Source organism: Syngnathus floridae, chromosome 12, assembly GCF_059516105.1.
Source record: "Syngnathus floridae isolate MCC-2025c chromosome 12, RoL_Sflo_1.0, whole genome shotgun sequence".
Lineage (NCBI taxonomy): Eukaryota > Metazoa > Chordata > Actinopteri > Syngnathiformes > Syngnathidae > Syngnathus > Syngnathus floridae.
In genome coordinates this window covers 10,351,289-10,368,074 of record NC_142424.1, presented here as the reverse complement: position 1 = coordinate 10,368,074, position 16,786 = coordinate 10,351,289, and the positions used below count along the sequence as shown (strand labels likewise).

The window sequence follows — 16,786 nt, the reverse complement described above, 5'->3', positions numbered from 1 at the left end:
AAATTTTTACTTGATCATTAAGACATCACTTACAAGTATAGTTGACCACTTCCCATGTTATTTTTAGTATAGTTGATCACTTCACATGCTTTTATATCTTTATCTTGAACATATTCAAAACATAAAAAATAGAAAAAACATCAAATAAAGCAATTAACACTTTAAAGCACCATATCCAAGTCCACTGTCTGCTGTATGTACACTTGCTCCATTTTTGCTCCTATTATATTTATTATTATTATTTATTAGTATTTGTTTATTTATCATTTATTCAACACTCTTATTTATTCATTGTTTGTGCCTTCTTGGTTTTTTTGTGTTGCTTGTATGCACATGTGTACTATCTCACCAAGGGATAGTGGAAACGTAATTTCAATCTCTTTGCGTGTCTGAGTATATATAAAAAAAAAAAATCAACAATAAAGCAGACTTTGACTTTGATAAAACAACCAAAAAAAATTATATTTTCAGACGAAACTGGATGAGGGCGCTCTAAATTTCACCGTTGGCCGTGACTCATCAACTGGGTGGGCTTAAGAAAAATGGCACCAAAAAGAAACTCATATTTTGCAGGTTACAAACTTCAAGTTGTAAAATATGCAGCTGAAAACAGTAATCGAGCAGCAGAGAGAAAGTTTGGAGAACCGTGATGTACCAATGGATTACTATTTCAAGTGACGTCAGTAGCGCGGCGCGGCGGTTGTTTACATACAAACGTGCCCACACAAGGACTGCCGGCATCATTAGCGGTGATCATTTCTAAGTGACACGGAAGACAAAGAGTTTGAAGGAATTAAGGATTTGGAGTGACATAGAAGGTTTGAAAAACTATTATGGCTTTTACGCACGCCCGGTCCTACTCTACTGAGTCGGGGGCCGGCGCTCGGCCGAGTGGTTGTCCGCGAACGGTGCGCGGGGCTCGAACATGGCCATTACGCACGCCCGGTCTGTCTAGAAGTCCACGCCGCCACACGCTTGGAAGTTTGTTTTGTTTAATAAAGAGCCGTTTACCAAACCCACGTCTATCCTTGTACTTTGTTAACGCTACAATATAGTTATATAGTAGATCTGTGGAATAAAGACGAGGCTGACGTCAGGGCGCACGCGCGGCGATGTTGACAAAGGACGAGGAATTTGATCGATGGATTTAATGGAATTAAAATGCACGGATGGTTTGATAATATTATTGGCTGGTATTATAGTTATTTGAAATATAGTTTATCTATCGTTATATGAGCCTGTGGAATATTTTGAAATGCAAGCGCCCTCAGCCGTGCGCACCCATTGTTGACAAAGAACGATCGATGGATTTAATGAATTGAAGTGACACCGATGGTTTTATAAACATGTTATTCATGTAATAGTTGTCCTTAATCACTCTATATGTTACGTCAGGCCCGTTCTCAGCTCTTTGTTTGTGTTTGTCACGTTAGCATACCTATCGTTTAGCCTGTTGTTGCTATTTAATGAATTGGAGTGACACCGATGGTTTTATAAACATGTTATTCATGTAATAGTTGTCCTTAATCACTCTATATGTTACGTCAGGCCCGTTCTCAGCTCTTTGTTTGAGTTTGTCATGTTAGCATACCTATCGTTTAGCCTGTTGTTGCTATTTAATGAATTGGAGTGACACCGATGGTTTTATAAACATGTTATTCATGTAATAGTTGTCCTTAATCACTCTATATGTTACGTCAGGCCCGTTCTCAGCTCTTTGTTTGAGTTTGTCACGTTAGCATACCTATCGTTTAGCCTGTTGTTGCTATTTAATGAATTGGAGTGACACTGATGGTTTTATAAACATGTTATTCATGTAATAGTTGTCCTTAATCACTCTATATGTTACGTCAGGCCCGTTCTCAGCTCTTTGTTTGTGTTTGTCACGTTAGCATACCTATCGTTTAGCCTGTTGTTGCTATCGTTTAGCCTGTTGTTGCTCGTTCATGACTGTTTTTGGTGTGGGATTTTGTCGAATAAATTGCCCCCAAAATGCGACTTATACTCCGGAGCGACTTATATATCTTTTTTTTTCACTTTTTGGGGCATTTTATGGCTGGTGCGACTTATACTCCGGAGCGACTTATAGTCCGGAAAATACGGTAGTTTATTTCTTACACCGTCTAAAACCTTTTTAAAAAACTGTCACTTTTATTTAAAAAAAGGAATATAATTTAAAGAATATTTAGTATTTATTTCTATTAAATTATTCGACTCTCCATACATATATAGGAATAGGACTGTACGTGTTTCGTTGTAATATAACTGATTTTAATATAGGAGCTTAACAGTTTTTTGTTGGCGGTGTGCCGCGAGATTTTTTCCAATGAAAAGGTGTGCCGTGATTGAAAAAAGGTTGGGAAACACTGATCTACTGTATCTTTGTAATTACAGTATCTGATGACTCATACTGAAAACAGGAATGTACTGTAACATCTGTTCATTTCTTGATGAGTGAGTGTGGATCAAATATCATTAATCAATAGTCTATAAATTTGACCGGTGACAGCTCAACTCGTGCGCGCCATGGAACGTAGCGTGACTAACGTAATACAAAGTGTGACGCAGCGGATGAGTGATGTAATAATTGTGTGACAAGATTTTGAATTCTAGGACATTTGAAAACTGTAGTGTATGACAAATAAATATGTCAATAACAGAAGATTTGAAAGCCATATTTTTAGTGAAATGTGCTTCAGCAAACAAATTTGGCCAGAAGCATTAATCAAAAATGCAACAAAAAACAGTTACCAAAATTTTTGGATACAAGCCGCACCTGATTATAAGCCGCACCAGCTAAAATTAGGGGAAAATCTTGTTTTGTTAACAAATAAACCGCATCGGACTATAAGTCGCAGGTGTTTTAATGTTTAATTACCATTCGTGAAAGAATATACAGAGGATTGTCAGGAAAGCGATGGCTCTTGCGGGACACATACCTTTCACCGTATTTTCACATTCAAAAGACTCACTGTAATAAAAGGCGCAGTCTCAGTTGTGTGCCATGACTGTGTTTAACACACACATAGGGCGTGAGTTTTATATATACAATCCACGTGCACACACTGCAAATCCACGCCCACACTTCCCCCGTAAACGTTCTCATTTACATTTTCATTTATCAACAACACACACACAAGCATACAAGTGTGCGTATTTAAAAATGAAGCGGGAGCAAAACTGAGTTTGGTATTCACATTTTTATTACTGGTAATGGTCATCAATTGAACCCATCGAAGTCATACTTCTCTGTTCCAACTCCAACTGACATGCCAGGTTCACTTTCTTCACTGTCACTTTCCGTGGCGTGTGGCTCCTCGGCTATGATGCCGGCTTTTACGAAAGCTCGCACAACAGTGCCAGCAGACATGTTAGCCCAAGCATTCACAATCCATTCGCAAATTGTGGCGTAACTCGCCCGGTGCTGCCTTCCACTCTTAGTGAATGTCGAAAGTGAGCAGCACCTCGTCCATGTTGGTGATGTGGCTGGGCTGGATGTGTTTGTCGGCGATGCGTTTGCTGCAGTAGGAGCGGAAGATGGCCAGTTTTTCATTATAATCCGCTGGAAGTTGCTGCGCCAACGTAGTCCTGGTTCGGATGGAAAAATGGCACCGTTTCATGAAACGAGCGCACCAAGACGGACCTCCTTGAAAATGTTTAATTTTCATTTGTTCTGCTAGCATTGCTGCATTTAGACGAATGGTGACCGTTGAAACGCTTCTCCCAGTCGTTCTTTGCTCGATGATCCACTGTTCGAGACTTTCCTCTAACTCGGGCCACCTCGCCTTACGTCCGCGGAAACTCAGCTGCGTCTTCTTGACCTGTCGGAGCTCGTTTTCCAGCTGCCTCCACTTGCGAACCATCGATTCGTTGATTTAAAATTCTCTCGCGGCTGTTCGATTTCCATGCTCTTCCGTGTATGGCCTTCAGTTTGAACTGTGCTTGATACGCGTGTCTCTTTGCCATTTTCACTGTTGTCATAACAACGATGTTTTGCATGACGCATGTACCCGTTCTTTTATATACAATCCACGCACACACTTCCCCCTTCAACTTTCTAATGGCGTTCTCTACTACGTCTGCCTTACAACAACAACAACAACACACACAGTACTGCAAATCCACGCCCCCAATTCTCCCTATAACGTTCTCATGGCGCTTTTTAATACGTCCGCCTTACAACACACATCCAGCTGACAGGGATGAGGAGCAAATTCAGCAACAGATTTGTCCTCCCCCGTCAGAGCACAAAGAGATTTGGACAGTCGTTTATTCCAGCTGCACTCCGACTCTACAATCAGGCCCGCAGGCACGGGGAGACCTGGAGCTAGAGACTTGGGACTTTTTATCTGCACATGATGCACTTTAGTAAACTACCAGCTTGCACTGCATGTTATTGGACCAGCAGTGTGTTATATTTATTGCATTGTGAACTTTATTTTTTTCTGTTTGTCTTCCTCTTTTTTAAATGTCACGAGCTGTTTGACAACTAATTTTCCCCAGAGGGGACAATAAAGGTTTCAATCAATCAACAACACACATCGGGACCACCGCATGATGGGCGCGCCGCACATTTTGAAGAAAATCTAAGACGTTAACCCGCGCCTAATAAACGTGAAAATACGGTATCAGCATAATGTTTATTGACAGATATGAAGGAGCTCTGCAAACATTCAAACATGTATAAGTCTCAGCGACGACCATAATAAACTTAATATGCAGGGAACGCTAGCAACACACAACTAATAATAAATAAAATGGGACCACTTACAAGGGTAAAGTTGGCAATGCGATACGAGCTACACATAAAGCCCTGGAGAAGACACGACCGAGAAAAAAATACTGAAAAGGGTGACGCCATCAAGATGTCATCAACAACAGCCCAGTGCCCTCGAGTGCCCAGAAGAAACTTCTACAGTAGATGTAGCAGCTGTATTTCCTTCGTTAAGCACCAAATCAACTGGCTTTAACTTAAAGCAGCATCGTCCACCATAATGAGGGTTTGTAGGGACGTGCGGTGATGTTCATGACTGGGGAGGCACTGACGTCACGCCCCGCCCCCCGTTAAAATTTGTCCGACACATAACCGTGTCACAAAAAAGGTTGAGGAACGCTGCTCTAGAGTAGCTTATTCATTATTTAATTTGAACTACTTTAATTAAAATCCCATATCAGCAGTCTTCACACATAAAAACACTCAATGAAGCACATGGAATCAAATTTTGATCGTGCGTACCACTCCGTTTGAAAAGACATGCTCCGAAGTCCCGTAGTCCGAATCAAACCTTTTAATTCCGGAGTTGGTCTTCCTTTACTGATAACCTGCTTCGACCGAAGATCCATAGTTGAAAATCATTTGAGTTTGCATATGTAATCCTCTATTGTAAAACGAAATGTAAAAACAACAAAAAAACGAATGTAAAACTAAATAAATGGACGACTGCTCCTCAGTTGTTCACTGTAAATTTTAACTGGAGATCACTTGTTCTACAGGTGGGCGCATTAAGCATCCCGGGATCACTAGCGCTCCCTGCCATAAGGCTGGAGAACTTTTTTTCGTTGCCTCCGTTGGGTCTCTTTTCAAAGCCATTTTGTTCATCTAAAGCAGCGGTCACCAACCTTTCTTAAACCGAGAGCTATTTCCTGGGTACTGATTAAGGCAAAGGGCTACCAGTTTGACACAGACTTCTGAAAAAGCCAATTTGCTCAATTTGGCTTTCACTATGTGTTATTATCGTCATTTCCAGTTCACATGTGTGATTTTAACAAGAATAGCAAAAATACAGTCAAACATTGGTTTTTGACCACAATCCGTTCCAGAAGGCGGTTCGAGAAGCGAATTGGTCGAATTCTGAATCTATTTTCCCATTACAAATAATGGAAACATTTTTAATCCATTTCAAGACAAAAAAACCCCGCCTTTTTTAAGCATTTTTTCATCTGCGCGTATTTGTCCGATTGCGCAACTGCAGCGCACCGCCGAACACGCAATCATAGCGTGTCACCCACCGCGCAACTGCACCGCGCTGGTCGCATTATTGTGACAGAGCCGTCGCTGAAATTTAGAAAATATTTTTAAAGTCCTGATGTACTTATATAGTAGATCTGCAGAATAACGACGAGGCTGACGTCAGGACGCACTCACGGCGTTGTTGACAAAGGATGAGGAATTTGATCGATGGATTTAATGATTTAAAGTGCACAGATGGTTTGATAATATTGCTTATATAATAGTTATTTGAAATATAATTTATATATCGTTATAAGGGCCTGTGGAATATTTTGAATTGCAAGCGCCGTCAGCTGCACGCACCCATTGTTGACAAAGAACGATCGATGGATTTAATGAAATGGAGTGACACCGATGGTTTTATTAACGTGTTATTTATGTAATAGTTCTCTTTAATAACTCTATATGTTACGTCAGGCCCATTCTCAGCTCTTCGTTTGTGTTTGTCACGTTAGCATACCTATCGTTTAGCCCAGGAGTGGGCAATTCATTTTTACAAGGGGCCACATGAAAAACCTGAGTTGTGTCAGAGGGCCACACCTACGATAACTTAAACCTGCTCAATTTTCTTCCATTGTAAAATGCACTAAATTATTTATTTTAAATAGTTGGTACTGGTAATTAGAAGAATACAATTATTCTGTTTATATTTATATTAAGTTATGTGAAATTGTGGTGTAAAGGTCAAATAAAAAAACAATTATTAATCAGTACAATTTATTCTTAACTTCTTTAACATTTCCTCAAATGACAAAGCCGCTCCATCTCTGGGTGTGACGCTTGATAAAAAGTCCTTGTTGGGCTTGCAGTTTTGCTAGCAATGCATCAGCCTCTGATGCGCCCTGTTTATCAGACAGATGTATTTTTTCTCATGCTTGGTCGTGTAATGGCGACTCAAATTATATTCTTTAAACACAGCGACCTGTGTACAACAAATCGGGCACATGGCTTTACCTTTCTTTTCTGTAAAGAAATACTTGGCAGTCCATGTCTTGTTGAAAACACGGCGCTCCTTGTCAACTTTTCTTTTCTTCGCGTTAGCACACATTTTGAGGGCAGCATTACTTTGCGCTGTTTAATTTAATTAATTGCCCACCCCTGTCCTACACGCACAGCTAACATGCACGCACGCTACACGGAAGTGTGACGCCTTTCAAAATAAAAGCAAAACAGTTGTATTGTAAGCACGACACAATTTTTTTTTTCTTTTTTTTAAATTACGATTGGCCTCATGCGGGCCGGACAGGGACGCACAAAGGGCCGGATGTGGCCCGCGGGCCGTAATTTGCCCAGGTTTGGTTTAGCCTGTTGTTGCTATCATATCGAACGATAAATGAATTGGAGTGACACAGATGATTTTATAAACATGTTATTTATGTAATAGTTGTCTTTAATAACTCTATATGTTGCGTCAGGTCCGTTCTCAGCTCTTTGTGTTTGTCACGTTAGCATACCTATCATTTAGCCTGTTGTTGCTATCGTTTAGCCTGTTGTTGCTCGTTCATGACTTTTCTTGGTGTGGGATTTTGTCGAATAAATTGCCCCCCAAAATGCGACTTATACTCCGGAGCGACATATATGTTTTTTTTCACTTTTTGGGACATTTTATGGCTGGTGCGACTTATACTACGGAGCAACTTATAGTCCGAAAATTACGGTAAGCTCCCTGCGCACTGAGGTCCACTTAAATTTTGGAAAGTACATCAGGACTTTAAAAGAAGAGTGAGCTCTGTCCTGGGCTGTCCCCTGGACTCCATTGAGGTTGTGGGTGAGAGGAGGACGTTGATTAAGCTTAAATCCATCATGGACAACACCTCTCACCCCCTCCATGAGATTGTGCCGTCCCTGAGCAGCTCCTTTAGCGGCAGACTTTTGCACCCTCGGTATAGGAAGGAACGGTTCCGCAAGTCCTTCATTCCCTCTGCTGTCAGACTTTACAACATGCATGCCACCTGATAAAATGAATGTGTTTCGTCTGCTAGCAGCACTTGTGTTTGTCCTTGTCTGTTATTTACCCTATTTTGTAATTCTGGTACTTGTTTTTATTTGCACTCGTATTGTTCTTGTACTCATTATGCGCTGCTGTGACAAGTGAATTTCCCCGCTGTGGGATGAATAAAGTTCTATCATCATCATCAAAAATATTTTCTAAATTTCAGCGACGGCTCGATCACAATATTGCGACCACCGCGGTGCGGTTGCGCGGTCGGCGACGTGCTACAGTTGCACGTTCGGTGGTGTGCTGCAGTTGCGCGATTGGACAAAAATGCGCAAATGAAAAAATGCTTTTAAAAAAGCGTTTTTTTTTGGGGGCTTGGAACGGATGAATTTTTTTTCCATTATTTGTAATGGGAAAATATGATTCGGAATTCGAACGATTCACTTCTCGAACTGCCTTCTGGAACGGATTGTGTTCGAAAACCGAGGCTCCACCATATAATACAATAAAATATAAAATTTCCTCAACACAACAATTCAAAATTCAGGGATCACCTGCATTAATTGCACCTCTGCTCCACACAACCTGTTGGTACTTTGAAAATCTTGAACTGCACTGCCATCCAAATGTTTCTTTGAATTTAAATTGAGTGTGTTGAGTTTGTTGTGTGTGTGTGTGTGTGTGTGTGTGTGTGTGTGTGTGTGTGTGTGTGCGTGCGTGTGTGTGCGTGCGAAAGTGTGTGTGTGTTGGTTTTTCAGATCCGGGCAAAAACACTGTCTTCTACGGAGTGTACAATGAACCATACTATATACTTTAGTTCCATCTTGAAAGCGGGAATGTCTCTTCTTCTTTAGATGTTAATTTACTGAAAACGCTGATTTGGAGAAGAAAAGGAACAGGTGATGTCACTACCCCAGACGACTGGGTGTAGATTACCTCACCCTATAATGTGGAATATTTTGTAAATGTTCTTTTAATCCGTGCATTTGAGGCTAAAATATTGCAGGAGAAGATGGACCTACAAGAACAGAATATTCTTTAATGGTAAGTCACTTAAAGTGAAAGTTTGAGCTTTGGGGAGATGCTGAGTAACACTATTGCATTTAACTAGTAGCACAGGAAAAATGTAACGTGCCATTGCAGCAGAATTTATTTTATAGAAGATAAAGGGCCTGAGCAAAAATCATACTGATTGAGTATACTGAATAATCACACAGCCGTTATATACAGTTTTGCTTACTTGTCTCTTTTGTCCAATCCTGTGGGCTCTGGCCTGGGCTTGAAGATCATTTTGGGGGTTCCAGTCTGAGTCAAAGATGACGACTGTGTCAGCTGAAGCCAGATTGATTCCAAGCCCACCAGCGCGAGTGGATAACAGGAAACAGAAATCCTGGGGATACATGGTGGGCGGGTGGGATAAATGTTCATACATCAGATAATCATATTTACGCAGATGATCAATTACGCAAAATGCCATATTTGTATGAAAAAAGTTACCTCTGAACCATCAGCATTAAAATGATCCAATGCCTGCTTTCTCATTTCGCCCTTGATAGACCCATCTAATCGCTAAATGGATCAACAAAGAGAAAAATCCAATTGATGAAAAATAAAAAGCAGAGAAGTACATACTAATCAATGTGTGCGCAACACTTTTAATGGTCACTGAGCTAAAATGACACCTGAAAGAGGAACTGTCGGCTCCTTAGGTAATCAGCAAGGATATCCAGCATCCGAACCATTTGGGAGAAGATAAGAACTCTGTGGCCTCGTTCTTTCAAACGAACCAGCAATTTGTCCAATAAAACCAGCTTCCCACTGCTGCGGATAAGTTGCTGAAAAGAAAGAATGAAAAACATCTATTGTCTCTCATTTTTGCAATTACTATAAAGTTTAAATACAACTTTTTTTTCCCCTCAAATTTTGTCCCTTAAAAAAGAAGCTCCTTATTTACAGGGTTGTTGGAGCTGACTGATTTGTATTCAACCCAGTAACGGATTTATTTGCCACTTCCACAGTGGCAACAAGTTAGCTTTGACATTAGCTAGCTGTTAACGGAGGATGGATTTTGTCTACAAGTAATCAGCATCTCTGTTGTGGTGTATTTGATTTGTTTTATTTCTTAGATTTTGGACACATTAGATAAACAATGATTGTAAACTGCTATATCTTAGTGTTAGGACTTGTTTGAAGTTAAAGGACTGAAAGTTTAATCATGTTTCTTGAAATGCCCTCCACCTGTCTGTAATGCCATGCATATTATACGAAATTACCGTATTTCCCTCACCATAAGGCACATTTAAAAACCTTTGATTTTCAACATGAAATCTCAAGATTCTCAGGTCTTGCACTAACTGATCAGTGGTATGGCGAACTTATTTGCATTGCACTCCCTTATTAATATTGGACAATTTCCCACAGCACAGCTGAATATCTCTCATGGCACACCAGTGTGCCGCGGCACAGTGGTTGGGAAACACTGACCTAATCCACCTCCCTCTTGATACATTAAATTACCTAATGTGGTGGATTAGGTAATTGAAGTTACTACTGAAGGCCTTTCCCCTACTCAGTAGGGCCTACTGCATCAGCCAGCCCTAACTGGAAGTGCCCAAAACTAATGCCCTGAAGCATTCAATCCCTGCAAAAAATGCAATAGTAAAACTCAAACCTGTAATGCTTCAGCTCTGTTAAGGAATTCGTGGTCCTCTGAAGGTTTGATCAGGTAACAGTGGTTACAGCACTTCTTCAACTCCATCATGATGTTCAGGAAACCCGATGTGCTACCTTTGATACCTTTACTCAGAGCCTTGTAATTCCTGGTCAGGATCCATCTACAGTCACAAGAGAGGATAGACAGACAAATGGAGAGGCGGACAATAGAAAAATGAGATCATTTTAGAGCTCTGAATAAAAAAGCAATGTAACCATATAGACTCGGTAGTACTTGCTAATGAACACTAGTGTCATTGGGAGGCCCAAATAAATGTAAATCTACAAAACGAGCAAGAAAAAAGTTTGGAAACGGTCCTTACTTGTAATACTGTTTCTGGATAGCACTCATTTCCACTCTGAGAATCTGCTCCACTTTGGCTGGGAGAGATTTCTCTACATCCTTCTTGACTCTGCGTAGAAGAAAAGGTTCCAGCTCTTTGTGCAGACTGGTGTAGCCAGAATCCCGTCCTTTACCATGGTCCTCCTCAAACATTTCCCATGAGTGAAACCTTGAAAAATATAACATAACTTATCAATATACTTTATGGTCATTTTGTGCTGGCAGCAATAACAGCCCCATGTTTTTATATAATATGACACGTGTCATGCCATGTCACCCATTTGCCATTTAATTTTTTTTTTAGGTAGAGTGAATTTATTTCTTTAGTATTTCCTGTGATAAAATTAGTACAATAAAAATACTTATTGTTTTTAAAATGTAACAAAAAACATGGCCTACTTTTCAGGCATAATGAAATGAAGCAGGGACCAGAGCTCTTTGAGGGAATTTTGCAGTGGTGTTCCTGTGATCAGGAGCCTGTGATTGGACTTAAAGTCAATCATAGTCTTGTAGAGGAGCGAGTCATCATTCTTCAGCCGATGTGCCTCGTCCACACCGATGAAAGCCCAGTTAACACTGCCCAAGAAAGACTGAAAAGACATATGTCACATGTTTAGTTATACGGCTCACAAAATCTCAATGATGGAAGTTAGGGCTGGGCGATACGAGTTATGACCTTTAACCAAAATCTGCAGAACCCCCTCTGCCTCCCCTCCTCTTTCTCACTCAATCACAAAAATGTGATCTCCGAAAATTTATTTTTGCTTCTTAAATAGAAATAAAAGGCAAGTAATATGACTGAAAATAAGTTTTGGTCTTTGTATTCTTCTTGAAAACAAATAACGGGTTTCTAATGCTTCATTTTTTTTTACTATGAATGTGTATCAACTTCAACAAAAACAATACAAAGAAAAACTTTTCTTTACAGATTGTGTGACATAACATAAAACTATTGGTCTGAGGAAATGTCCCACAAAATTAAAACATTTAACTATTTAATATCAACAAATGAACACAAATGTAGTCCACTGGATTGATATTAGGGATGGGCGAGCACTGATGCCAGGTATCAGGTACCAACCTTGTCCTTGAGAAGTATCTCATATGTAGTGAGGAGGATGTTGAATTTCAGCCTCTTAGAATGAACATGCATCCACTCGTGTGTCCTGATCTAGAATTGGAAAATAAAATAAATGAATTTTGTATTAAAATTGTCATAGTAAGACAGCATAGTAAGACGGTGTGTGGAGTCTTTTTTGGCATCTGAAGAAATTAGAATTTGAACTAATTCAGCTGTATAAAGAGACCTGGATAAGAGCTAAGTCATTGTCCTTGTGTGTATCAGGGTATCTGGAACATTCAAAGACACAGAATGTTTATAAACGGAGGTGCATTATTTAAAACTGCATAATATGAATTGTGTTAAAGATGTGTACATGAATGTCTATAAATGGTCACATCCTGTTTGTAGAGTGCGTGCGTGCGCGCGTGTGTGTGTGTGTGTGTGTGTGTGTGTGTGTGTGTGTGTGCAACTGCCAACTGTGTGTTAGAGTGTAAGTGTAAAAGGACCCTATCTTACCATATTCCTGCTGCTTATGTCCCCAAGGTAAACAACGATATTCATCTGAGGGGCCCACAGTTGGATTTCTCTCTGCCAAGAGGTTAATGTAGAGAGCGGTACAACCAACAAGAAGGGCCCGTATAGTTGGTGTTCGTTAAACATATAGTTGAGGAAAGAGATGGTCTGAATGGTCTTCCCAAGACCCATCTCATCAGCAAGGATGCAGCTGTTGCCTCTAGAAATTCAGACAGACCAGAAGAAAACATTTACTATCAGACTACTCTATGTAGGAGCTAGAGGTTACTGCGTGGGACGCTTGCGTGAGTCTTACTTGCACCACGAATGTGCCATCCAATTTAAACTGTGCAACTGATAGTCTCTGAGTTCCAGTCCATCACCTCCTATATAATGTGGCTGCTTTTTCATTGGAACAAACCTTGGTCTCTGTTTCAACACCTACAAAAAAATTGCAACAGGTGAGAGTAACATAATCTATATTCTATTATAGTATATTAAACAGTGTAATAAATACTGCTTTTAATTGAATATACATATGGACAGAGATAATTTCATCTCGCCAGTATTTATTTCTTTTTACCTTGCAATCTCTGAATGGAATGGTCTTTGATTGGTTTCTGCTCATGTAATCATCAATACATTTCTGAAATTTCTTGGCAATCAGAGCTCCATCTTCCCAGCTACATTCAGAGTACGGCAATCCCTGCCACTTGCACAGATAGTCTGGGAAGCCAGCGGCTGACTTTTGGTTAGAATGGCCTGTTCAATGATATTCAGACAGTGATGAAAATATCATTTATGACTGCTGTGCATTAGCATTAAGGAGCTGTAACTGTACAGATGTAATTCTGGTACTTCTTCATTCAGCTCATGAAACTTCCACAACAACAATGTTACTAGCTCTGAATTAAAAGAATATTGAAAACATACCTATGATCCTCTCCACAAGCTGGTACTGAGAGTGCAGGTCATTGATAAGTTCTTCCTGACAATTGAGATACTCAATGTCCTCAGGTGAAGCCGTCTTCAACCTGGTGAGAAGGTTTAAAAGTCATCACGAAATTGGTAATAGCTAAACTATAACTCAAAGTTAAGGAAAAACACCTGACTGGATTATCCTTGAAAACACTTGAATCGTGATTATTAGGTACAGTATTTTCTACACTATAAGGCACACTGGATTATGAGGCGCACCTTCATTTATTTTTTTTATTTTAGAAATGTTATATATAGGGCGCACCGGATTAAAAGGCGCATAGAATAGAAGCTACTACTGCATCAAACTGTGGTTGACTAGGGTTGTGTTATGCATCCGCTAGATGGAGCAATGCTAAAGGATCAACAAAGTCGATGAGGTAAAAAAAACAAAAAAAAAAACAAAAAACAAAGTCCTACTCCCATTCCGTATGAAAGTGATATGGTTTGGCTTCTTACTTGGTCCAGAAACCCTACTGATTTTTTATAGTCATAAACTTTTAGCTTAAAAGAAAAAATGTGAGCGCGTGTGTTGATGCGTAATGCGTTGATTAGCTTGCTAGCTTTGGTGCTGGGTTTGTGTATGCGCAGCCAAACTGCTGCGGTGAGGGTGTGTGGTCACTGTCTATTGCGCATGTGGGGTTCACTGTGATTGTCTCCTGACAAGCTTGCCTGTATCTCAATCACCTCCTGACAAGCTTGCCTGTATCTCAATCAAGTGATGGGATGGATTCTAGCCTACAGAAAAAAAAGTTTTTTGTTTTTTTTAATATGTCATGCGATCAACCAGTAGTAGCTTACTTCGGCAACGCCCCTGACCACGGTTGCCGTAATGCTGAAAGCGATGCAACCTTGTAATTTACTAGTCGTACTGAAATATTTGGGCAGAGCTCTGTGTACAACCAGTATGGATCAACAAATTTATCAATTGATCCATACGTAAGGTGCTCTGCATTGTAAGGCGCACTGTGATTTTTTGAGTAAATTATAAGCTTTTAAGTGCGCCCTATAGTGCGGAAAATACGGTAAAAGTGTGGGATCAAATGAGGAACAAAGCTATAGACTGCATTTCTTACCATTTCTTTTTCTCCTGATCCTTCTTCTTAAAATTGTCCAGTTTCTTCATACCCCTAACATTTTGCGCCTTCAGGGTCTCTTCTGTTTCCCAAGTGTTGTGAATATGGGCCCAATTCTTCCATTTGATTAGATACTGGATTTCCCCTGCCTCCTTATTGGAATTAAAGTTGGTATTTGGGTCTCCATCCGCTTCTACAGCATATACTGTAGTCACACTCCCCACAGCTGTTAGATCCAAAAGCAAAAACCTGTTCTGAACTTTTCCTGCATTTATTGACTGATTACATTTCACCAAAATGCCTAAAAGTGAGACATAATGAATTCCATTCTTTGAATGTGAGAAAGCCAACACTTTCTGTACCTCTTTTCCTTCCGATTCTGCTCTCCATCACTCTCTCAAGTGTTTCAAACTCATCTTCCTCAGGTTGAGGGACATCTTCACCAAGAACTTCCACAAGGTCATCTGAATCTGTTTTCAGCTCATCATCTTCCTTATAGCTGATGTTGACGGTGGCCTGCCGCCGTGGACCAGCGGCAACAACCTTCTTGTAGTTATCATCCTCGTCCTCAGAAGACGAACATTTCTGGGCTTTCTTTTTCTGGGAGCTGCTCTTTTTGCCATTTCTAAAATTCATCCTGACAAAACAAAAGAAAAAACGAAAGCTGACTTGACAAATCACTTTGATGTAAATGAGACTACAAAAGAGACTTTGTGAGTGAAACCTCTAAAGTTGAATTCCGCTAAAGTTGTCCAATTCGAAATTTGACGTGTTGACATTATTTGTAAGTGCTCCTTAGTGGTGCAAATAAATGCAAAGAAAACATAGCTGGTACTATAAATACAGTCGTATGCACATGTTTGGGCACCCTGATCCTTTCATGATTTTTCTTTATAAATCATTGATTGTCCGGATCAGCAATTTCAGTTAAATATATCATATACGTAGCAGACAAACACAGTGATATTTGAGAAGTTAAGTTTATAGGACTTACAGAAAGTGTGCAATCATTACTTGAACAAAAGTAGGTAGGTGCATAAATTTGGGCATTTGATCAGGGGTGCCCAAACTTTTGCATACGGCTATATTTATTACACTTTTGACCTCAATCTCCTCACTGACGTCAGCTGTAAATTATTCATTTCAGTTTTTCAAGTGTGTGCTATGTTCTATTATTTTATCTCAAGATTCTGCAAATTTTCTGTTAATAGCTAGTTGTTCTCCACCATAACATGGTTCTTGCCACACTGGTGAAAAAGGTAGTGCAAGTACACCTAAGCACTTATTCTGGTCTTTCCTAAATACATTTCACATTAATGATTAGAACTAGCTCTCCAACTGTTCATGTTTTGTCTTGTTGCTTGGTGTAATGCACTATTTGTTAGAAGTGTAGTGAGTTGTTACAAATTCATTTTATGAAGACAGAATACAGTCATTTATGGAGGTAAAACGAACATATTATTTGGCTTTATTCTTCGATTCTTAGATGATTTGAGGATGCCCTGTCCAAAAGCACTTTTAAACACAATAGTATTTATAGTAAATACATTTAATACATGTTTTATTGGTGTATCCAATTCATATTTTACCCTGGAATATATTTAAATATTTCCGTAATTTCTGATGGAAAAAATGGTTTCTAAACCCAAACTATTCCTTCCCCAAAGATATGTTCAACCGTGCAGGATGAACTGTATTACCAGTCGCAGTTGACAATAATCTACTTACTTAGTGGGAGGCTTTCTGTTTTTGGTTGTTTGACTAGGCTCATAGTCTGAAGCAGTTCCTTCACTATTGTTATCAGCAGATGAGTCTGATCCAGATCCACTTCCTGATCCAGAATCTGATCCAGAGTCCGAAGAGCCAGAATTTCTTCTCCTTTTGGATCCACTTGAGGAGTCTGAGTCATCGCTACTTGATGAGTCCTGGAATAATTTAACAATAATGACAGATTTCAAATCAACTGCCAAATTCGTATAATGAATCAGATAATGCACACATAGTAACAGTGTATTACCTCATCGGATCCACTATTTGAGGAGCTTTGTCTCTGCTGCTGTTGTTGCTGCTGCTGCTGCTGCTGGAGTTGCTGTTTCCTGAGCATAGCAGATCGTTGGACTGCTAGGATACTTGGATTGGACTTCCAAAACTG

General features: G+C 39.8%; 1 protein-coding gene across 4 annotated transcripts in view; it reads right to left on the bottom strand.

Moving 5' to 3' along the window:
* chd1 (chromodomain helicase DNA binding protein 1) overlaps window positions 1-16,786 on the bottom strand; it is a 73,683-nt gene that overhangs the window by 50,985 nt on the left and 5,912 nt on the right. For all 4 annotated transcript variants that reach the window (XM_088391296.1, XM_088391295.1, XM_088391297.1 and 1 more), the window contains 15 exons: window positions 16,652-16,783; window positions 16,363-16,559; window positions 14,997-15,271; window positions 14,635-14,860; window positions 13,514-13,614; window positions 13,164-13,342; window positions 12,897-13,021; window positions 12,584-12,800; window positions 12,086-12,175; window positions 11,404-11,594; window positions 10,985-11,173; window positions 10,621-10,783; window positions 9,632-9,784; window positions 9,447-9,518; window positions 9,190-9,339 (listed from right to left, as the gene is read on the bottom strand). In XM_088391296.1, the coding sequence (XP_088247422.1) occupies window positions 9,190-9,339; window positions 9,447-9,518; window positions 9,632-9,784; window positions 10,621-10,783; window positions 10,985-11,173; window positions 11,404-11,594; window positions 12,086-12,175; window positions 12,584-12,800; window positions 12,897-13,021; window positions 13,164-13,342; window positions 13,514-13,614; window positions 14,635-14,860; window positions 14,997-15,271; window positions 16,363-16,559; window positions 16,652-16,783 (2,460 nt within the window). The remainder of the gene's footprint in view (window positions 1-9,189; window positions 9,340-9,446; window positions 9,519-9,631; window positions 9,785-10,620; window positions 10,784-10,984; window positions 11,174-11,403; window positions 11,595-12,085; window positions 12,176-12,583; window positions 12,801-12,896; window positions 13,022-13,163; window positions 13,343-13,513; window positions 13,615-14,634; window positions 14,861-14,996; window positions 15,272-16,362; window positions 16,560-16,651; window positions 16,784-16,786) is intronic.